Consider the following 24,448-nt stretch of genomic DNA (forward strand, 5'->3'; position numbering starts at 1 on the left):
AGCTAGACCTGAGGGGGGCGTACAACTTGATCAGGATCCGGGAGGGCGATGAGTGGAAAACCACGATGTTCACGCCTCTGGGCTCTTTTGAATATCTGGTGATGCCCTTCGGGTTGCAAGGGGGCTCAGCATGCTTCCAGGCCTTCATGCACCACGTCCTGGGGTCCCTACTCTTCAGGAAATGCTTGGTCTTTCTGGATGACATCCTTATTTACTCCAACGACCCAGTGCAGCACGTGAAGGACGTCAGGGAGGTGTTACAGCGCCTGAAGGAGAACCACCTGTATGTGAAGCTGGAGAAGTGCAAGTTTCACACCAAGGAGGTGGACTTCCTGGGCTACAAGCTGTCTGACAAGGGGCTAGCGATGGACAAGGACAAGGTGCAGACCATCCTGGACTGGCACAGCCCCAGGACGCGCAAAGATGCCCAACGCCTACTAGGCTTTGCCAACTTCTACAGGAAGTTCATCAAGAACTTCTCTCGCGTTACGGCTCCCATCACTGACTGCCTGAGAGGCAAGCAGAAGTTTAGGTGGACACCAGAGGCGCAAGCAGCGTTTGAAAGCCTCAAGAGGGTGTTCGCCTCAGACCAGAACCTGTTCCACGTGGTTCAGGACGCGCCCCTACGCATTGAGACAGATGCTTCTGATAAGGCGGTGGGCGCCATTTTGTTGCAACTGGACGCCAACAGAGAGTGGAGACCCTGTGCCTTCTTCTCCAGGAAGTTGACCCAGCCCGAGCGAAACTACACAGTTTTTGATCGGGAACTTCTTGCGATCCACGCGGCGTTCCAGCACTGGAGACACTTCCTGGTGGGCGCCAAGCACCCCATCCAGGTGTGCACAGACCACAAGAACCTGGAGTTCTGGAGAACTGCCAGGGTGCTCAACCAGCGGCAGATACGGTGGGCAGAGTTCTTCTCGAACTTCAACTTCTCCATACACTACATCCCGGGAGAGCAGAATGTCAGGGCGGATGCCCTCTCCCGCAAGCCAGAGTACATGGAGGAGGAGGCGCCACCTGCCCCAAGGCACATTTTCCCCCCGTCGGCATGGTCCTGCGGAGCAGCAGTGGTGAGCGAGGCAGAACTCACAGCACTGACGGCAGCGGATGAATTTGCCAACCGCATCTTCAGAGAACTGAGAGGGGGGAGGGAGCAGGCAAAAGACTTTGCAGAACGCAGAGGGCTGCTTTTCTACAAAGGTGCGATGTACCTACCCACCAACCAGCTTCGACGTACGGTCCTCAGGCAGATGCACGACAACCCAACAGCGGGGCATTTTGGAAGGGACAAGACCACTCACCTAGTCATGAGACACTTCTGGTGGCCAGGGGTGAGGGAAGATGTTCGAGACTATGTAAGGGGCTGTAACACCTGCCAGCGGGCAAAGGTGGTCCGAGCAGCGCCACCAGGGTTGCTGGAGCCCTTAGCCACACCACACAGGCCGTGGGAAGTGGTGTCCATGGACTTCATCACAGATCTGCCTTCGTCCAGGGGTAAGACTGCAGTGTTGGTGGTGGTGGACCTCATGTCCAAAATGTGTCACTTTATACCGTGTGCCAGGGCAGTCTCGGCAGAAGAGACAGCCAAACTGTTTGTAGATCACGTTTTCAGACTGCATGGATTACCTTTAAGGGTTATTTCGGATCGTGGCCGCCAATTTGTTTCCAGGTTCTGGCGGCGGCTCATGAACCTCCTGCAGGTGGAGGTCAGCTTGTCGACGGCTAGACACCCGCAGACCAACGGACAAGCGGAGAGGGTCAACGCCATTCTGCAGCAGTACCTGAGATGCTACGTCAGCCAGCGGCAAACGGACTGGGTGGATCGCCTGCCACTAGCAGAATTTGCTTACAACAATGCAGTGCACGTCTCCACAGGGGTGTCGCCCTTTAAGGCCAATTACGGGCGCGACCTCAGATCTTTCCCAGAGAGGGAGGGGGAGGAGGAGGAGGAGGGCCCACAGGCTGAGGATTGGGCAGAGGAACTGGAGACGGTGCACCAGCAGCTCAGAGAACACTTGGAGAGGGCCAAGGAAGCGTACAAAAAGGGGGCAGATCGCCACAGGCGACAAGGGGAGGTCATCAGGGTGGGGGACAAGGTGTGGTTGTCCTCGGAGGGCCTTCCCACCAGAGGGAGGTGCAAAAAGCTGGCACCCAAATGGCTGGGCCCCTTCACGGTCACGCAACAGGTCAACCCGGTGGCATACAGGCTGGCACTGCCAGAGGACATGAGGGTGCATCCAGTGTTTCATAGATCGCTGCTGTCGCCGTACAGGGAAAGCAGCAGGCTCCAAGACAGCGAACAAACCCCCGAGGGAGGGGGGGAGAGGGAAGGCAGGGAGCAACTCAATGAGGCCACGGCCATCCTGGATTCAAGGTGGGGGGTGGGGGGCCTGGAGTACCTCATGGCATGGGAGGATGCTCCACCGTCCCAGAATGAATGGGTCCCAGCCACTCAGATACAGGAGGAATTCTTGGTGGAAGAATTTCACGCCCTCTTTCCCCACAGACCCAAGCCCTGGCACATGGAAAGGGAGGGGGAGGAGGAGGAGGCACGGGAGACCAGCTCACCATGGCGCTGGGAAGCGGAGTTTGAGGAACCAGAGGATGAGGTATGGGTGTCGCCAAGATCCACCCAGTCAGAGGAAGGAGCAGATTGGCAAAACATTTTTACCCCCACCAGCTCTGACGCCACGGACTTTTTGGGATTCCCGTCCTCCCAGGCGGAAGGGGGGGGCTCGCAGGACTGGGGGGAGGTGTTCACACCAACGGGCTCGGAGAGCACCGAGTTTTTAGGCTTCCAGTCGTCACCGACACATGGGGGGGGCCTGGGGAGGGGTGAAGGAGAGCTTGGGAGGGGGGTGGATGTGAGGGACAGAGGATATCGCGAAGTCCCTCCCCTCCTGAGTTCAAGCCCGTCCCCGAGCAAAGGGGAAAGCAGGGAGAGTTCCGATTCCAGTGGGGAAGCAGGAAGTCGTGTCCGAGGCTCAGGCAAGGTAGAGGAGCCAGGGTCCCAGGTGGGACAGGAAGGGGCAAGTAAGGGGGGAAGACCCATCCCCCCAACTCCAGAATTACGCAGGAAGAGGAGGGGCAAGAGGATGGGTCTGCCAAAGCTTTTGTGTTGGAGAAAGACGCGCCAAAAGCCATTAGGAGGTTCTGAAACCGACTGACAACATCGTTCCGTGTAAATAGCAATGACTTGAGCACTGTAAATACGCAGCACCAATAAAAGAATAAAATGCAGAGCTGCGTAGCGTCGTTACTCTGAAGTAGTCCACTCCGGCCACTGTGACAATATCCAATATTGTTCTGGAGGGTCCCCTGCCCATCAGGGGCTGTTTTTTTTAGGGAAAGAGGGAATGGGATAGGGAAGATAGCCAAAAATTGGTTGCCATGCCTCGCAGAAGTGCTTTCTGCTAGCATAGAGCTACCCCTAGATAAAACTCAATCTTTGTGGGGGTGGTAGGGAATCAAGTCATCGGTATCATTGACGTCCTTTGAGAGCAATTTGGGTCTTGCTGCTGATTTCAACTTTGGGGGGGGGGTTCCTGTCTGTGGTGCAAGCTTGAATTTAGCATTATAAATAATATTTATAGATAAAGCTGTTTAGCAGTATTTTTTCTGCAAATCAACTGATGTCAGGAAAGTTAGAACTACTATGACAAACTTGTTCTTTTTTTGAAAACAAACATTTTAAGAGCAGCAGAAAAAATTGCACCCTCTATACATTTATTGATGAATTATACATATTGACACCTGCTATTTTTTTCGGGGTGTGTGTGTGTGTGTGTGTGATATATTCTTACCATCATCGCCCAAAAAGCATTTAAAATTTCCTTTGGTCAGTAACAATGCAAAGCTACATATGGCCATGTTTGGATGTTCTAAGGCATTGGAACTGTATTCAGGTGTTGCAATTTCCACCCGGTGGTTGCAGAGTATGGCTCTGTGCTCTGCCCCCAAACAGTGGCTGCATCCCTGACTTCCCACTCTGAGCAGGAAAATCTGAAGGGAACGTGTGTGTGTGTGTGAGTTCATTTGTTTGTGTGCATTTGGAAGCCTCTCCTACTGGAAGTCCTGTATTATGGTTCCCAGTCACAGAGAGGCTTCTCAGAGCATTAATTTAAACTTATGAAAACCCTTCAGGGCTTCCCATTCAACACAGGAAGCTGGGAGTTGGAGTGGACATACAGATGGGCTGGCATGTAGAGGTCCCGTAATCTGAAGTTGGCTTTTGTGAGCACAGCTTTGCTTTTCTGGAAATCTGATTTGAGATGTGTGAACATGCTCCCATGTACCACAAGTGCATGCTCAGTTACATTAACCTCAACTCAGAATACAATACATACTGCTTTGTTTAAAAATGTGTTGTGTGATATTACTTACAGAAATTAAGTATTTCCAGCACCACTGAAGGCAGCACAATTGATGTTGCTCCCCTGGGAGAGGAGGAAGCGGAAGATGCAGCAGAAGACCCATCGCAACCAAAGGCTTGCTTTACAGAAGGTATCAAGGGCAACTAACCTAACAGTGGGGATTGCATGCAGGACAAAAATATGTATTTGGGAATTGCTGTATCCTGTGTGTATGTGAGGGAGCAGGGGGGAGATGTTCAGCCAACTAAGGCTTATGACTTTATGCTTATGACAAAGTGGGTTGTGGCCCATGGAAGCTTATGACACAATAAATGTGCTGGTGTTGTTGGTGCCACACATCTCTCCTTTTCTTTTGCTACAACAGACTTAACATAGCTACTTCCTCTGGGATTTTTCTTTGAGGAAATGCTATTTTAAATGCAGTCGCTACTTAGAGTAATGAAGCTATTTTAAATTTACATTGTGTGAGTCAATTTAGCAAACAAATGTAGGGATGGGCAGAATGTCTGGCACCAGCAATAGGTAGACAGCAAGTGAAAGGTTCTGGGTTGTATTCAACATAGCGCTACGGCTAAAGTTCCATCAGGGCAACAATTTTTCCTGCAGGATTGAAACTTCACCTCTTCCCCAACCCTGTACAATTATTCTGGGGTTTCCATAAATCATATAATTGGCTAACAGCTATCTGATCCATATATTGCCAGGAGGATTTTTTCTCTCTCTTTTAAGTCATTTCTTTAAATGAGCATTTGTGGTGAAACATATCAGATTCATGGCAGACTATCAATCTGTTACAGTGACGTTTATCCCTTTGGAGTTGGGAATCAATATGTTGGCGTGTTCCTTTAGGAAGGACATCAAGTCTATGCACTGCTCCAGATTGTCAGTTGGGGGGAAAAATCCCTCCCTTTGAAATTGGAGTCTGGAATAAGTTTGCTGACTTTGTCCCAGAGGATTTCCTACTCTTCAGGATGCAGTTAGCAAATTGTTTCCTGCTTCCAGACTCCATAGGAAGATCCTTTCCATTGATCCATTTTCGTCCTGTCGCTAAGCAGAATGGTAGAGAGTCCTGGGGGCACTCTGTTTCTTTGTCTGAGAAAACAGAAATCAGGAACAGTACCAAAGGTTTCCTTAAAAAGAGGTATTAAGCCAGAGCATTGCTAGGTACAGAACTCTGGTGACAAATTAGGAAAAAATAAATAAAATTGCAAATGCCATTTTATATGTATAGATGCAAATTTAGACTGACTTTCAGAGGTAGTAGTGTGAGGGGAATAATGCATGCTGTCACATAACACTGGACATTATGAGTGATCCAATAAGGCCAGAAAGCATAGTTTCCCACTATGAGAATGAACCATGGAGAGCCTCAGGCTTGCAGGCTCCTCCTTCCCACATCTCTCACGTCTGCAAGGAGGCCAGAAGCTTTTGCTTCTGCTCTTAAACAAAACATGACTCCCATTATGCTGGAACTCAGAAACTGGTTTGCATTAAGTCTAGCTAGAAAAAAGTCAATCTGAAGCCACAGTTTGATGCTGACTTTCCCCTGCTGCCTAGGGTTAAAGCAAACCACAGCTCCCTATGCTGCACTAGAAACTAAGGTTTGCTTAAAAGCAGAAGCAAATCTTCATTATGAAAGAGTTCTAGCAATAGTTCTAGTGTTAGTTCATTCATACAGCAGAAAAACTTGGTTTTCTCATTACATCTTAACTGTAGCACTGTACTCATTATACTTGTGGAACCACATCCCCCACAACGGTCATATTTGCAAGGGTGAAATAGGGGAATCACATTTTTCAGGAACAAAAGACTGCAATTGGTGTTCTGGGAAAATGCAACAGAGGAGGAAGAAGATGTAATTCCCTGACAATGTACATATACGAAATCAGGCCCTCAGAGCAAGAAGCTGAACTTAATATGTTTGTTATTCCATAATACACATAAAATACATAATGCCATGAACATGGGTGATGCATCAATAATCGCCATCATTGTGCACAATTAATTTAGAAATAACTGTTGTATAATGTTTAATTAGATAAATGAATCTGGCAGCAGTAAAGTTAAAGACAAAAGAGCAGAAACTAATAGTTTGTGTCTTAACACCTCAAAGACCTGTGTTGGTGGTTGATTTTATAGCCTCCTTCATCAGATTCATACATTAGTTTCTACGGTGCCACACAACATTTTGTTTCCATAAACATACCTTTGACTGCATATTTCAGTATTGTTCATTTACAACATTGGCTTCAGGACATGAGAAACTCAGGCTGGATCCAGAGAATTATGAGCAGAACTATGAATGGAAAGGTGGGGTGGTGGTGGGGGAGTCACCGCCTTGTGGCTAACAGAAGTCTCTTCTAGAGAGTTGGGGTGCCTTTTGGAAAACTGTGGGAGGTGGCATGTGAGGCTGTAGGGAGAAATGAAGATCTATGAGGATTTCCTTCCATTTGCAGAAGGGCAGCTCAGGGCCCAATCCATATCCTGGAGGTTGCCTAAATATTTTACTTTTTTATTTTACTTCGATTATTTCATTTCATCCACCAAATATTCTGATTCCAGGCTGTGTACGGAGATTCAAATGCTGTCAGGTCAGCATAGAATCTGGAAAGGGCAAATTATGGTGGAACCTTCGCAAAACCTGCTATAAAATAGTGGAACACAACTGGTTTGAAACCTTCATTGTCTTCATGATCATTCTCAGCAGTGGTGCTTTGGTAAGTGGAATATAGATCATTATGTTGTAGAACAGAGTATATTAATTGATTGGGGTGGGAGGAATTGTCCCAATTTGTACACAAATGAATTTATTTTGGGGTGGTCTTCTATTCCCTTCTAGTCATATGACTTTTTGTTTTATTTCTCTCTTTGAAATCCAAGTAGCTATCCATTAATATTCTCTTATAGTTATAGCTGGGTTTGTCTATTACCATGCTACTATTCTAGTTTCCTTTCCTAATCCTGACATTCTCACTTAAAACAAGTTGTGGAAATGTGTCCCTCTAGATCAGGCATCCCCAAACCGTGGCCTTCCAGATGTTTTGGCCTACAACTCCCATGATCCCTAGCTAACAGGACCAGTGGTCAGGGATGATGGGGATTGTAGTCCAAAACATCTGGAGGGCCGAAGTTTAGGGATGCCTGCTCTAGATGGACTACAACTCCCATCATTCCTGACTTTTGGCCATGCTGTGTGGGACTGATGAGTGCTGGTAGTTCAACAACATCTGGAGTGCTATAGGTTCCACATTCCTGCTTTAGTTTTCAAGCCTTTTTGTATAAACTCCTAGTTCCTTCTCGTGAATTATACTGCATTATGCCGTATTTTGGGTGTTGAATTGCTAGTTTTAATGAAACAGAATTACATTTCATTTTGATTTTTTTTAAAAAAAATGTTGTTTGTTGCATTTTGATGTATTGGGAAGAATGTTATTATTGAGTGGCCATGTTGAAGTCAATTAAATAAAATAGCAGGAACTTCTTTAAAATAGTATTTTAAAGAGTATTGGTAGTCTCTAGATGTCTTATAACTTGTCAAACCAATTTGGTTCAGGTACATGTTTTGATAATGTGTAGATTCTGCATTTCAAGCAAATGTTAGAAAATGTTCCAAGGGAATAGCAAGTCACAAGTGTCCAAAATGTAATTGAGATGTACATAAATATAAAGCATAGCCTTTTAAAATATCAGGCCCAGCAGAATGAGTGACATTTTGTCTCTCCCTCCCCCCCCCCAGCCAATATGACCTTATTTGTAGTAGCATTTTCCTTCATAGGCTTTTGAAGATATATATATAGAACAGCGCAAGACTATCAAGATTGTACTTGAATATGCAGATAAGATCTTCACATACATCTTCATTCTGGAAATGCTTCTGAAGTGGGTAGCTTATGGGTTTCAAGCCTATTTCACAAATGCCTGGTGCTGGCTCGATTTCCTGATAGTTGATGTAAGTACTTCTTTTGCCTAGCAGCTTTATACATCGAATTGTTGGTGAGCCATGTTTTCATCATAATGCATCATAATATTTAAACTGGCCTATTTTGGCTTAGTTACGCATCGCAGTCAGAGCAAGATGCATCCTTGCACTCCCAGTCACCTTCACCGGTTTAGGTATCTTGCCTAGTGTGTGCTTGCTTCAGTGACCTAACACATAGTACCTATGGGAAGGAACTGTTAATAGAAGACCCTTGCTTTTTATTCAGGTGTGTTCTGTAGATATAGGTATTTGTTCAGGTCTCTCGTGAACTGGGCTGCAACACTTTGCCCTCTGTTTGTGCTCAGTGCCCTTTCTAGTGTTACCCACAGTTATCAGTTTTTCTTCCCATGTGTTCTTGTGTACTCATGACTGCCTAGATGTGGGAATGTGGCAGCGTTGTAGTGCTGTGCCATGTGGCTTGACATGTTCACAATGTTCTCCTTCTATATCTCACGTAAGCTTGATTCTGTGCTACATTTGGCTACTGGGATAGTCAGGATCCTGGCCTCCAACATGCCTGGATGCATATTGGTCTTGTGGTTAGTAGCGGGGCTCATTCTGTACCCATTTACTGGACTGAATTGTTTCAGTCATTTACAGTATAGGTGGGTAATTCAGGGAGGTGACAAACAGTAAGTTAATTCGGACTTTAGGTGCATCATTTGCTGAAACGCTGCCCTGAGATGGGACAAGACCCACATGGAGTGAATTTTGAAATGCTGTGATCTGAGGGCACCATATCGAAGGGCAGGAACCTTACTAAGCAGACCTAGGTCTCCTCAAAGACAACCTGGGAAACCCATTTCACTGCCCTAATTTCCACCCTGGGAAAAAAAATACATGTAGGTAGGTAGAAACAGAAATAGCTTGCCCACCGGTGGCTGCAACAACAGCCTTCCACCAGCAATTTTGCTGCCACTTAATGGGAAAGGAAGGGACAGAGAGGCAGAGAGCACAGGGTTGTGTCAGCAAGCCAGTGATGGCAATGTGATGGGTCTGCCAGTGTATCAACACAGCCCTAACCTTGCAACCACCTCATCTGTCTCCCTCTCAGTATGTGGCGGTGTTGCTGCTGTTAGCAGGCTACTGTTGTGGCTCCACCATTATACTGCAGGTTCCCCCTCTGGTTTAAGTTTGCAATCGAGCTGATATTTGAATTCTATCTGTTGTTGTTGTTGTTGTTAAAAAAAGATATGATTTGTACTTTTTCAATAATTGTGCAACTGTTGTCATTTCTGAATAGGTTTCTATAGTGAGTCTAATAGCCAATGCCTTGAACTTTGCTGAACTTGGTCCCATTAAATCACTTCGGACACTGAGAGCGTTGAGACCTCTGAGAGCATTATCACGATTTGAAGGAATGAGGGTGAGCAAGACAACATTAAATAACAATTGAGGGACTCGTGGTCAGAAACAGCAAGCGGTATCTCTGTTTCTTAATGTACTGTACGGGTATCGGTGCTTCCTTCTGTTTATCCTCCCAGCAGCCCTGCCAAGTAGCTTAGACTGAGAGAGAGAAAATTCCCCCAGTAGGCTTTGTTGAATGAATGGGGATTTGAGTCTCTCTCCAGTTTAAGGGTGGTCTCAGTACCAAAACGCAGATTGAAAACCAGTCCCACCCAGAAGTGACTACGAGCTGGTCAGAGACCACCCACTCAAGAATTTTTCCCAGAAAGGGGGCATTTTCAACCATCTATAGTTGTTCAGATCTTTCAGCTCCAGGGAGAATTTCTGAAGGAGTAGTCTTACTGCTTCCCTCTTGGAGTGAGGCACTGATACGCTCTGTAGTCCAACCAGCCTTCTCCTCCCATCACCAGCCATGAGGTTCAAGGGTCAAAGAATGCAAATGGTCACCTGCACCCACCCAGGTACGCTGCCAACATACGCAGGCTGGGCTAATGAAACTCATTCAACAAAACTGACCGAGACAGCATTCTGGACACCCCTTGAGATTGACCTGCTACAACAGTGGAGTCAAGGTCCAAGCAGATTGCAAGCAAATCACAACAGGCCACCAAGGGTTCCACAACCTCCTTTGGGCCAGTATGTAAGAGCTCCATGCAATAAAACTGAACTGCATGGTATATAGAGGATGCACTGGAGGCAGCGAAGTCAGCCTTCTTTGGTGCCTTCACCACCACTGAGGAGGCTCGATAACAACCACATACATATCTTCAGCCATATTCACCAGGAGCTTTCCAGCACTTGCATTCTAGCTGCACCCCCCCCCCAAATACAGGTGTCCCAGACAATAGCCTCTTACCCAATCTCCTTCTTTTGGTTATAACCCAAGCAAATATCATCCCTTCCCACCCACTCTGCAATAAGCTTATATCTCCGCCTGTGAGAGATTAGCTCTCCTGTTATATTCACAGCCTTCTGATCTCATTTGTTCTCTAATACATTATTAAGCACATAAAGGGATCCCACTCCCCCTTCCTCATTTTTTTCTAGTGGGATATATTTATTTAGATATTTGAATACGCGATATTCACATTACCTTTTATATTGGACTCAAATAATTATTAGGGCAACAACAACAACAAAAATCTTCCTTTTAAAAATATTTTTAAATGCAAAGTGACAGTATCATCTTAGAAAGACGTGGTCTTCCATATTATAATAGGTTTGATGTAATATATTGAATACTGTTAATTTAGTTGCTATAATGGACCCAATATGGAGAGAGCCAGGGAAGTCCTAAAGGAAGTTATGACAAAGATTTGATTGCTAGGATATATATAGTTCTTCTTTTTCATTCCATCTTAGAAAAGGGATTATGCCCTGGGGGAAAGAGGTGTGGGGAGGGGTTTGCCAAGGGCAGCCGTTCTTGGTGGATTCAGTGGCAATAAACATGCTTTGGATAAAGACTGCAGGTTTTATACATGTAAAGCAAGAATAAAGCATGAAATGCACATAGGTAGCCTGTTTCTGAGCATAATGCACAGAACTAGCCTGCATAAAGCACATTAAAGCGTGATTTGTGCAATCAGACCACATCAGCCTAACTAGACTAAGGCATAAGACCACAGCCTTTATCACTGGGTAGGGTGAAACATAATAAGGCATAAGGCAGGAGCCCACTGCATCCATTGCTGGAGTTGCTAAGAGCCCACAGGACAGCGACAGACATGGCCTCTTAACAGCCATGATGGTAATGGCTTGCTAATGGTTTAGAAACTTTCCCCCAGAACTGTGGTTTTTATTTAAATGCAGATTCATGTTAATCAAACTGATCAGTTGATTAAAATGCTTAAGCCAGTTGACTGGGATTTCTTTAATTGGGGTTTACTATTAAATATCTGATAAAATGCAACACCAGCATCAGAAGCTACCTAGATACTTTCCCCGACATCAAATCTTCTGCAGTCGTTTCAATAACTTCTCTTCACTCCTTTTGTCGTTTTGTCTAGGTGGTAGTGAATGCTCTGGTAGGAGCCATACCCTCCATCATGAACGTGCTTCTCGTGTGTCTTATATTCTGGCTAATTTTCAGCATCATGGGCGTCAATATGTTTGCTGGCACGTTCTACTTTTGCATGAATATTACAGATCAGAAGATGATGTCACCCTTAATAGTTGAGAATAAATCAGTTTGTGAAAGTATGCCAAATGTATCCAGATGGACAAATGTTAAAGTGAACTATGATAACGTGGGGGCCGGATACCTTTCTCTACTTCAAGTTGTAAGTAACCCCCCCCCATTAGATATCGGTAATAACTTCCATTGGCTGGGTGTCAGTTTTGTCGGGTGGAATCCCATTGGTGTCCTTGCGCTCATAGAAGGATGCCTGCTATGAAGAGAGGGGGGAGGCAATCTTTCCCAGTTTCCTCCTACAGCTGTGCATGTGTGCTAAAATGGTCACCTGTATATGCAAGGGTTTTAAGCTCTGCTTTGGAAAATTTGCACAATATTCTCAGTTATTAGAACTTAGATCGTGGATAGCTTTTAACGTATTGCCTCTTTATAGGCCACCTTTAAAGGATGGATGGAGATAATGTTTGCTGCTGTGGATTCCACAGGTGTAAGTACATGATGGTATCTCTTTTTCTTTCTCAAATGCTGATTATAAGTGTGTGTGTGTGTGTGTGTGTGTGTGTGTGTGTGTGTGTTTTAAAGCACTTACTATCATGTTTATTCTCTTAACAACGAAAACAGTCTTGTCTTTCCAATTTGTTTTTAAGAACATCATTCCCCCCCCCCAAAAAATGGGCATCTTGTCTAATATTTGCTCCTTGCCATTTCGTTCTCTGAATATGGGTAGGGGAATATTCTGGAAGTGGAAATTGCTTTCCTAAGAACCTAAGAGCATGAAGAACCTTTTACTTTTATGTCTGTTTTTTGCCTTGGTTAGCCCCAAATCCGGGAACAATTCAGGGCACCCTGCTAAAGGGGTTGGGTTCTGTCTGAAAGCTCAGATGGCGGCCAACATGCCTTAAATGGCATCCTGGTGGGATTTCTCCATTAGATCTGCACCAATCCTTTCACCAGGATTAAGCCTGATCGTGATACCCACCAGCAATCAGGTTTGCTGTTACGGAACACAGACTCAATGCCTATGCCAAATCCAGTTTACATCTGTAGTCAATAAAATTGTGGCCATTTTCATCCCAAGCTAGTGTTATGTATTTCTTACTATGTTTACAGTGTAAGTTCCCACCCCGCTGTCATTAATTGCCAGCCCACCCACAAGTTAACCCTTTACCTTAAGTCTGTTTCTGGCTTGGTTAGGAAAGTGATTTGAGCAGCTCTGCCTCCTTACCCCTGCCTGTTTGACCTTACTTTATTTTTTTATTTTCTCCCTCACTTAAGTCATTGTTTCTATTCTCTTCCACCCTGCCTCTCCTTAGGGATAGCTAAGGGAGAGCAGGAGCTAGCACTTCAGAGCAGCCATGCACTAGAGGCCCAGACCTGGGAACATAAGAGGCTGCAAAGTACCACAAAACCATTAGTTCATCTGAATCAGTATTGGAAGCAGCCCTCCAATATTTCAGACTGGGGTTTTTTCCAGCCCTTCCCGGAGATGTCAGGGATTCAAGTCCTACTGTACCATTAACTCCTAGACACAAATGTATCCCTTGTTTAAATTGCCAATGAAACATGTGAATAAACTAATCCCAACTGTGGTTCTCAGCAAGCAATTGCAAGACCAAGGGCATTCTGTAGAACATTTTTCAGTATCTATAAGGGAACATTGGGTTTTGCTTAAATATGCTCTAGTTTTGTGAACTGGCATTATGTATTTTGTACAGGCATCTATATCCTTACAGTGGTGCCTCGATTTACGAATTTAATCCGTTCCGAATTATGAATTTAATCAATTCGACCTTCGTAGGTCGAAAAATTCGTAAGTCAAAAAGCACCATTGGAAACACAATTTCCCATAGGAATGCATTGGAAACGGAAACATTTGTAAGTTGAAGCAACCCCATCTAAAAATTCGTAAGTCGAAAAAACCCTATCTAAAACCGCCACGGTTTCCGTTCGGATGTCGAGAAATTCATAAGTGTGCGGCCATTTGCCCCACTCGTAAGTTGAAAAATTCGGTTGTCGAGTCGTTCAGAAGTTGAGGTACCACTGTATTCTCATTTCCTTTGTATTGGTGTTTAAGCAAGCACCTACATGTTTTTAGAAGATACTCTGTGCAGCCCATTGGGTACTGATCTATTTTTGTTTCCTTGCATTATAGTTGGATCAACAGCCCAGATATGAGGCCAACCTGTACATGTATCTTTACTTCGTCATCTTCATCATTTTTGGATCATTCTTCACCTTGAATCTTTTCATTGGTGTCATCATTGATAATTTCAACCAGCAAAAAAAGAAGATAAGTGTCCAGATTAGTCATTTCTACCTCACACAGTGAGCTGTGTTTCACAGAAAATAGTCAAAACGCCACAGTTTGACTGGTGTGTTACATAATTTACATCAATATTCAGTTTTCTGAATGGTCAGCTGAACTTTTTGTTACAGCGTAAAACCTGGTTGGAAAGTTTGCAATGAGACATTTGCCCTTTTCCAGTGTAAACCATAAGGCAAATGGAGTGCCTGGGTGCACCTCGCGGTGTCCATTACCAGCAAAAACACTGCTTTAGAACTTGACCAGGTTACTTGAATTTGGAAGGGAAAAGAGAGATAGAGTTGGGTGTCATCAGCATATTGGTGATCTCAAAAACCAGACATCCTCCCCCTGTGGTTCTGTGTAGATATAGCTTGGGGAAGAAGATGAAACCCTGAGAGGCACCATAGACCAAAGGCGAAGGTATCAAACAGGAGTCCCCTAGCACCCCCTTCTGAAACTGCCCCTCCAAGAAGGTCCAGAATCACTGTAAAACTGTGTCTCCCATTCCCACCATAAGGTCTAGAAGCATAGCATGACTGATGGCATCGAAAGTCATAGGGAGGACCAGCAGAACCAACAGGAACACACTCCCCATTGTCCTACATAGGTCATCCATCCAGGTGACCAAGGGAGTCTCCATTTCATAACCTTACCTGAAGCTCGACTGACTTGACTGTAGATAATTTTCCTCATCCAGGAATACCTGGAGCTGAGGTGCCACAACCTACTCAAGCCCTTTGCCCCCAAATGGGCAAAGAGCTTCACATTCTGGTATCTATGGGGAGAGGGGAGAGGAACTCCAAGTGTACATCAGAGCATCATGGCTCTGAAGTTGATTAGTTAGTTATGGATATGTATGATTTTTAATAGATCTCGTTGTTCTCCATTCATGAACCACCACTATATTTTCTTTGGGCACATCAGGGATTCCATTTCTTGAATAGAAGGAATTTCATTGGAACGAGTTTTTCTCTGACAGAAACTCTTTCCTTCTAAGGAAGCTGTTTCCATCTCAGGAAGAGGGAATCTTTTGATCCAATCCAAACTGTTGATAGAATTACTATTCCATCTGCTGGAGGTCAACTGATACAACGGCAGGGCAATTCAATCAACATTCTGCACTGTATGCAAGCTGTCAGTATCCTATAATACAATTTGCAGTGATCTATGGATGATGAAAATAAATTAAATTGAAACGTAAAGCGTGTGTACCAAAAACCACCACTAAGCAAGTACCAGAAGTAATTCAATTCAAGAAGGAGTTAACCAAAACCAATAAACGGCTTCTTTTGAGGATAGTCCATCACTTAGGGAACAAAGGGTATTCATCAAATAATGATCCGCATCATATATTTTCATTTTCCTCTTTAAAACAAACCCTACATGAATACAAAATAATGCCTACACTGGTAGACTGGACAGGTGAATGTTGCAGTTGGTGGGGTTAATCTTAATGGGTAGAATTAAATGTTGATGTTCCATCTACATGAGCATATCAGCTTTTGAGATAGAATGATGCATCCCCATTTCCTCCCATAGTCCATTCTGGGAGTTCTTAGGCACTCCAGAGCCAATTTGAGGGGCACAGGGAGAGAGGCGGAAACCCCATAGTGCAAGCAGAAGTCCTTACACAGTTTCCACACAGGGCTTGTTAGGTGAATCCTGCTCAAAGTTTTGTGGTTAAAGGATGCCCATGATAAATGGGGTTTACCCATTTATATATGTATTAAAAATGTTTTTATATCGATGTGTCATAAAATATCAGTGTGGTGTACAACAATTAAACATAAAGCACTATTTTAAAAAGTCAAATAGTCATTAAAGTGACCAGCTAATCAATTTAAACAGGTGCAAAGTCCTACCAACATAATAAAGTCTGCAAGAAATGCGTGGAAGTCAAAAGTGAAGGGGCCTGCCATATCTCTGTTGAAAGAGTTGGCAGCCCTACTAAGTTCATGACTTCTTTTTGAAGCCAATTGGGCCTCTGTAAGATGGGGAACAACAGGCAGCACTTCTGCAGATGATCTCAGTGATCAAGCTGGGATATCAGGGCTCAGGATCCTTAAGGTATCCTGGATCCAAGTTGTTCAGGGTTTTGTGTATTAATGCAAGAACCTTGAAACTTGAAGCTGGCTCATTAGCACATGGCCAGTTAGTGCAGATGTTTTAGCAGATGTGTCACACGATGTCTGGCGTCTGCTCCCATCAGCAGTTCACCTTCTGGAGCTTCACTGCAATAATCCAGCCTTAAGGTTATCAACGCATGGAGTACATCTGTGTACTCATGAGTCTAAAGTTATGGTTGTAACCAGTGGAGTTTTTTTAATTCCTTTACTTAGGAGGACAAGACATTTTTCTGACAGAAGAACAGAAGAAATATTACAATGCAATGAAAAAGCTGGGGTCCAAGAAACCACAGAAACCCATACCCAGGCCAGCAGTAAGAATGCCTTTTATCTTCCTTTTATATATATATACAGTGGTACCTCTACTTATGAATTTAATGCATTCCGAACACACATTTGTAAGTCGAAAATTTTTTTAAGTCGAATCCCATAGGAATGCATTGGGAGAAAAAATTCATATCTAAACCGCATCCAAGATGGCGGACGGAGCTCCATTTGTAAGTAGAAAAATTGGTAAGTAGAGTTATTTGTAAGTAGAGGTACCACTGTATATATTTTTGCATTAATCAGAAAAAAGCTTTTATCAAAGTTTACCAAGAAAAAGAGCTTTCCCATGCCCATGAAATGACATCACACCCTTTTTGCTGTCTTACTTCACTCTATTTCTTGTTTCTGCAGAATAAATTCCAAGGCTGGATTTTTGATTTTGTAACCAAGCAAGCCTTTGACATCGGGATCATGGTTCTCATCTGTCTCAATATGATCACCATGATGGTAGAAACAGATAACCAGGACCCCTCTGTGGAAGACACTTTGTACTGGATCAATGTGATTTTCATCATCCTTTTCACTGGGGAGTTTCTCCTGAAATTGATTGCGCTCCGCTATTATTATTTCACTATTGGTTGGAATATATTTGACTTTGTGGTCGTCATTATCTCTATTATAGGTAAGTAACATTTGGGGCTGAAAGGATGGATATAAGTGAAGAAAAGGGTCAGCTGAAGAAAGTATTTTGGAGGTTTGGCATAAACTGTTGTAAACGCTGCCGGTACCCACTTAATTGCCTTTTTCTCCACTTGAGTCTACAAAGTCTACATTGCAGCATGCACGGCGAATTGTTTTAACGTTGTACTGCATCAGAAATGACGCTGAGGTCTTTTATAAGTACTTGAGACTTTGTAGATGCGGGGGGGGGGAATTCAGTTTAGTGGGGTCAGAAATGGTATGAAGAGTGGATGGAGAAAAACTATGTCAACTCCTCCCATGACACATCAGGGGCACCCAATGAAATTGATTGGCAGCAGGGCCAGAATGGCCAAAATTAAAACACTTCTTCATACAGTTAACAATTAACTTTGTTCCTGCAAGGTGCAGGTCAGGCAGCTTTCAAAAAGGAGTATTATTTCATAAATCACTATTATTTAGATCCCACCTTTCAGGATATAAAACCTTCCAAGGTGGCTTACAAGGCCTTCCTCTGTTTGCGGATGGGACTTTGAGCTCCACGGGCAGAAATAGGGGATCATGTTTGTCTGTTCCCCTGCAGTTGCCCTGCCTTACAAGTCTGAAGGTTCCCTCAACCTTCCAGAGCAGATGTTCAGTGGCCACAGGGGAGAATTTCAGCAAAATTACCTATACCCCGTTCATCTAGCATGGACATCCTGTGAGCAGGATAGAATTTTCGAATCCACCCCATAGTATATACAGTACAGAGAAAATTAATTATCCCAGTGGTGGCAGGAGCTGTAGACATCCCAATATCAGCCTAGCCTAGCATTGTCCCCTTGACCTTTCACAAGACAGTTGAGTCAGAAAATAACCACAATATGTGAACTGGAGCCAATTCCAGGTAAAAAACAAAACACCACGGGGATAGCGATTTGCCATTTCCACCTCACACCGCAGCCCCTGATTGAAAATGATGTGATTGCGTGTTACATTAGTATGTAATATTTTAAAATGTTTTGCCCTATTTTTTAAAACAGGCCTCTTCCTGTCAAAACTCATTGAACAATACTTTGTGTCGCCCACTTTGTTCCGAGTGATCCGACTTGCCAGGATAGGTCGCATCCTGCGTCTCATCAAAGGTGCTAAAGGGATCCGCACTCTGCTTTTTGCCTTGATGATGTCTCTCCCTGCCTTGTTCAACATCGGCCTCCTCCTTTTCCTGGTCATGTTCATCTATGCTATATTTGGAATGTCCCAGTTTGCCTATGTGAAAAAGGAAGTTGGGGTTGATGACATGTTCAACTTTGAAACATTTGCCAACAGCATGATCTGCCTCTTCCAAATCACCACCTCTGGGGGCTGGGATCGCTTGCTGGCTCCCATTCTCAACAGCAATGCACCAGACTGTGACCCTGAAAAAGTCCACCCAGGAAGTTCAGTGAAAGGAGACTGTGGCAATCCTTCTGTTGGGATTTTCTTCTTCGTCAGCTACATTATCATCTCATTTCTGGTTGTAGTCAACATGTACATTGCTGTCATTCTGGAGAACTTCAGCGTTGCCACAGAAGAAAGCGCTGAGCCTTTAGGCGAAGACGATTTTGAGATGTTCTATGAGGTTTGGGAAAAGTTTGATCCGGATGCAACCCAATTTATAGAGTACTGCAAACTCTTTGATTTTGCAGCTTCTCTGGAGCCGCCTCTTTTGATACCAAAGCCAAACCACCTCCAGCTTATTGTAATGGATCTTCCCATCGTCAGCGGCGACAGAATTCACTGCCTTGACATCTTGTTTGCTTTCACGAAACGTGTCTTGGGCGAAAGCGATGAAATGGATGCTCTCCGTGTTCAAATGGAAGATCGGTTTATGGCTGCCAACCCTTCCAAAGTCTCCTATGAACCCATTACAACTACTCTGAGACGGAAACTGGAGCTGGAGTCCGCTAAAGTCATCCAGCGATCCTATAGGCGGTATCGTGCCTCAAACCCGGTGCGTGAACCTTCGTTCGTATATGACAAAGGCAAAAACAAATTGGACGCTGATAAGTTGAGCTTGAACTTGCCCCTGGAAACGAGGAAGAGGAACTCCTCCACCACGTCACCGCCTTCATATGACAGTGTGACAAAGCCAGACAAATACGAACAAGAAAAGTCAGAAAAAGAAGAAAAAGGCAAAGATGACAAGGAGAGCAAAAAGTAAAAACGAAAGTGAACGTGTGATCCTGTCTATAGCAAATTTGTTTACAGCATAAGGAAGTTACCACTGATAACTGATAGGGATTGTGCTGGATGTTTATGGCAAACTGCCTGTTTCTACAGTTATCCAACATAGTACACTTGCGCACCCAAGGCCAGCGTTGAACATAAATAAGGCAATCGTCATGTTATTGTTGGCTGAATAGTAGGGTAGCAGACTTGTGAGGACAATGCTGTGCTTCAAACCAAGAGGCATGGATGAAGATGGAAGCGCAAAATAGCTACAAACTGTCAGGACACGTTCATAATTGTGTCTATCGTAACAAAAAAATACCCACCACTGCTGAAGTAATTGTATCCACTGTGTGCATCCCAATCGCCACATGTGTCCTGTTTGACAAATTTCTCTTGGTACCCCCATTTTTCTGTTTACAAATTGCTGTTTGATTATATGTTGAGCAAAGGAGCGAGGTGTGCTCTCTCATATATTTGTTTACATTCATTCCCTCCCTCCCCCCACCGTGCCACCCTTTATAACTTAGGATATGGATGTGATATTTTGGACTTTACCCATTGTGGGTGTGGTCCAATACAAGCATTTAGCAGAAAACCCTGGGTCTGCTGCAAAGAGATGGCTTTCTAAAGAAGCATGTGGGGTAGGCGGAACAGTCAGAAGAAAGGAAGAAGTGTCAACTTTGTTAAAGGATGCCATTGTGTATGTGCCAGGTTCCGTTTAGATATTAAGTTAAGCATTGGCTGTGCTTGCATAGATGCTTAAAAATCAAACTGTCTTTGTAGATATGCAGAAAAGGACAAGGTTAGTCAAAGGTTACAGCCCCCACACAATCCATGCAGTCCCCACATTCTGTCTCAAGAACAAATAAAAGCCACTGCTAAAAATTTGTTAATCAAATCAAGCCCCATGTTGGGCAAAAGATTCCTGCAGTGCAGGAGTTTGGAGTAGATTACCCTAGCGGTCCCTTCCAACTCTACAATTTTGTGATTCTATGAAATAAATTCAAATCCTGATCTGGCCTACCTTTAGTCTATTCCAGAGAGCTCCATGGTGAGAAAAGAAACGGGAGGGCGAACAATTCAAACTTCCAGTATGAAAAGAAAAGCTCAGAGGGACTCCTCGGAACAACCGACAGGTGCTCAGCTCCTCAACACACAAGGAATGAAAAGGGGCAGTGAGGAGGAGATGCAAGGCAGGAAAAAAAGCCCAAGTGGTAAGCAGAAGCTGAGAATAGCATCAGACAATACTTGGCAGGCTGGAGAGGAGGCACACACATCTTTGCAAAGGTCCGCTCCAGGCAGAAGTAGCCTATGACGTGGTTCTCCAGGGAGAGCCACCAGCTGCTACAGGGGTGCAACCCTCACCCATAATCCCTAGGGTGAAACTTGAGGCATTGCAACCAACACCATAAAGGCATGTGCTCTCTGATTTTGGTGGGGCTGCTAGACTGCAACTGTCCACTTCCATGATGTTGGCTGTGATGCTTGCTGTTTCCTGGCACTTACAGGTGAGGATAGGAATTCACCATTGCTCTGTAGAATTAACCAGTAATTCTGCCTATTGAACTGCTTCGCTGGCTGCTGCTGACTCCAGGCTCCCCCGCTTTGAAAGGAACCAGTGCATCTCACAGATAAGGCCATTGGCTTATTTAAACTGCCTGAAACCTGCTCAGTGCCCTTAAAGAGGTGATATAGAAACACAGAAAGCCACCAGGTACTGTTTTCACCTGGTAGTTCTAAGGATCTCTCTGTCACTTCCACTTTCCAAAATCGTTTAGTTTTGTCAACTCCAAAAACTTCAATGGCTGCTCCTGGGAGATTCTCATGGTTTTGGCCCAGCCTTTGCCAACTTGGTGCACTCCAGATGCTGTTGAACTATGGCTCTCGGCATCGCTGACCATTGGCTGGGGTAGGCTAATTAGGCCGGTTCCCTTTCCTCCAGCTCTACTATTCTGATGTAAAATTGCTTTGTGTGTGTGTGCTAGAGAGGTGATATTTTCCTCCTTCAGATGAAGAATGGTTCCAGGAATTGCTGTGAAATATGGTAAAGCCACATGGTAGATCAGAATATGAAATTACCACACGTCTCCTCCCTAAGGATAGAGGGATGCCATTGGCAGAATCAACCCAGAATACATATACATCCTATTCAGGCCTTTATCACAGGGCTTTAACATGTGAGGAGAGGGAGTTTTTAAATGAGTGTGCTAGCTTTGTCCCCATTGCCCTCCACATGTTTAAAGGCAACTGTCTGCGGTGGGGGAGCCTCCTATGCTAGTGGAGATTCTTGTACATTTTTGAACCCTGGTTGTTGTTTTTTGGACCCTGATTTTTCAAGGTTCTAAAATGTGTGTGAGCCTGCAGAAGGACAGGAGGCTTACTTGGTGCAAACCTGGAGAGTGATGGGTGTGGAGCTACCACACTCCCTTTTTCACATGTTTAAGTCTCAGTTTGAATGTCCAAATAGGGCTATGCATATTCTAAAATATGGCATGGAATATGCTCTTCCTGGGTGTGCATGTGCCTGGTTTCTATCTCAGAAACTAGGCACATGCGAGTATAACATGACTGATCATGACAAAATACAGGTGGAAGCTTGCTTTCAAAACTGCACTTAATATCTACATAGTCCATGTAGCTTATATTTGTCCAGCAGTCGTTTTGGTTAGATATATATATATATATATATATATATATATATATATATATATATATACATACACACACACACACTTTAATTTACATATTCTTCTTAAAAATTGATTTGGCAAAAACAAAAAAAAGTTTAATAATGGCACCATTAAAAGACTAACTGACTTACAAAGTGTTTCATTTCATATTTTATTTTATTTTTTTGGCATCACAAGAATCTTATGTGTGTTTCCTCCAATAGACTAGCATGGCTACCCCTCTGGCACTTATTTGGCAAGTTAGTTTACCCTGGTTCTCTCTCACGTACAGATAAGAGATTTGCATGAAGGCATATGCCCTACTCTATAGCTCATGCATGGAGATTTTTTTTTTGCAAATAACCAAAAAGAGCAGACTAACATCAGGTTCCAGGGTTGCATCACTTCAGCTATTTGCAATGCCAGGATGAAGTTGCATTTGTGGCAGCTAAAAATTTTGCTACACGCTTTAGGGTAGTTGGGTGCATTTCCCCTCCCCTTCCTCTCCCCTCTTTTATCATGAAATATTGCATTTTAACCAGTACATTCCACAATTCATCCATTGAACTGGACCAGTTGGTAATTTTATACTTGCCTTATATTGCTATGCTTCGGACAAACGTAGCCAAGAATCCTAACCAAAGGTTAAATCCCTCCAGGATATGAAATTGTAGCCAGGGGGAGCCACAAGCCAAGACAATATCTAGCCTCCATTGTTCTGTAGTGTCCTGCACTGGAGGGAATAAGATCTATGGAATAGTCAAATATGTAGCTGCTTAGTTTTGTCCTGAAACAACCGTATTCTTTCCCGTGCAAAACTGACTATGTGTATCAGTGCTTGCCCTTTTGAATAAATCCTTGGGCTTTTGAAAAGTAGCATTTGTTTATGAAAAGTGAGAGAGAGGAATAATTGCCTTAACACAGGTAGCATTTCCTGCAAGTAATTGTTCTGTTTAGTGTGCAATCTTTCAGCAGCTGTTAACATTTCTTTTCTATGACATTATCAGTTGGATGATAAAGCAAGGGCTGTGTGTATTCTGTGCAAGTGTGGGTTTGCAGTGGAAGCATCCTCTCTGATACTGGGGTCAGAACCAGACGTTCTGAAGACCTCACCCTTTTCTCTCCCCACCCTTCTCTCTTGTTGGAAACCAAATAGCCCACTGGAATGTGGGGGGCAATGGTTGTTGTGGATTTAATATGGCCAGATGAGTGGAGCTTCAGTGCCTTATTTGGCTCTCTCTTAGTTGGTGCTTATTCCCTGCACCCTGGGTCTGTAAAATGAACCTGTTAGCTTAACTGATCGACAGATCGCATTGACAGATTGCATATTTTCCAAAAGGGAAAAAAAAAGGTGAATCTGACTGTGTTTCTGCATGCCAGCATCCCTAGGTGTAACCTGCGACCTGCATAGCACCTTGGAGAGCCTTATCTATGAAGTTTGCTACCTCTTCCCAGGATCCACAACAATGCAGACTTTATAGCTTTAACAGCAAGCCAGATTTTCTCTTCCCCCGCTCCTACCCAGTGAAGAGTTCTGGAGAGCTTCCTTACTAATCTGTGATATTTTGGTTGGCCCAATAAAGGCATTGCCATACTGTGGAGTTTGTTCGTTTGTTTTCTTATGGGCCAACATAACATATATTTTGCTTTTTTGCTTTTAAATATTTTCATCAACAAGTGCCTGCAGTTAATCAGGTGGCAGATTTACTTTATTTTACTGTAATTTACAAATAATCACCCAAACTGCAGGTGGCAAGCACCGCCTTAGAAGCAGCTTTCCCCATTCACTGTCACACAGGAGGGAATGCCTCTCTTACAAATCACATACCTTGCAGGTATCTTCTAAAAGCAAATGTATGCGTTTTGCTTTGGGCCTATTGCTTTAGTCACACGCAAATGTGATCACTTCATTACTTCACTAATAAAACTTACAGTGGACTGAAGATTTCTTTAACCAGGTGGCAGCCTTACCTGTATTCCTTACAGGTAATATAAGCCAGGAGCTGGGGAACCTGCAGCCCTCCAGATGTCAGTGGACAGCAATTCCCATCATCCCCGACTCTTGGCTATACTGGCTGACAACATCTGGAGGCCCAGATATATAAGTAATCATGCTTTGCTTTTCCCCTGCCTCTTTCCCTCTGTGCCTACTGCTTTTCCAGTCTTTTGCAGAAAGAAAAATCCCCAATCCTTCTAAAATACCGTTCTTTGAAGTGTGGTTGACATGTGCAAAGGCAATGAAGTTCTGCAGTATATCTTGGCTACAGAATTTAGGTTTGATTTTGTGCAGCATCTA

At 44.1% G+C, this 24,448-nt stretch overlaps 1 protein-coding gene across 1 annotated transcript in view; it reads left to right on the forward strand.

The window, feature by feature from the left end:
• Nucleotides 1-22,065, forward strand: part of LOC118093597 (sodium channel protein type 2 subunit alpha-like) — a 51,494-nt gene extending 29,429 nt beyond the window's left edge. The window contains exons 17-26 of the mRNA XM_088660867.1: nt 4,389-4,506; nt 6,939-7,093; nt 8,152-8,325; nt 9,599-9,721; nt 11,769-12,041; nt 12,327-12,380; nt 14,046-14,187; nt 16,538-16,638; nt 17,003-17,273; nt 18,313-22,065. Coding sequence (XP_088516993.1) covers nt 4,389-4,506; nt 6,939-7,093; nt 8,152-8,325; nt 9,599-9,721; nt 11,769-12,041; nt 12,327-12,380; nt 14,046-14,187; nt 16,538-16,638; nt 17,003-17,273; nt 18,313-19,472 — 2,571 coding nt within the window. The 3' untranslated portion in view covers nt 19,473-22,065. The remainder of the gene's footprint in view (nt 1-4,388; nt 4,507-6,938; nt 7,094-8,151; nt 8,326-9,598; nt 9,722-11,768; nt 12,042-12,326; nt 12,381-14,045; nt 14,188-16,537; nt 16,639-17,002; nt 17,274-18,312) is intronic.
• The last annotated feature ends 2,383 nt before the right edge of the window (nt 22,066-24,448 follow it).

This window comes from Zootoca vivipara, chromosome 1 (genome assembly GCF_965207765.1).
Source record: "Zootoca vivipara chromosome 1, rZooViv2.hap1.1, whole genome shotgun sequence".
NCBI lineage: Eukaryota > Metazoa > Chordata > Lepidosauria > Squamata > Lacertidae > Zootoca > Zootoca vivipara.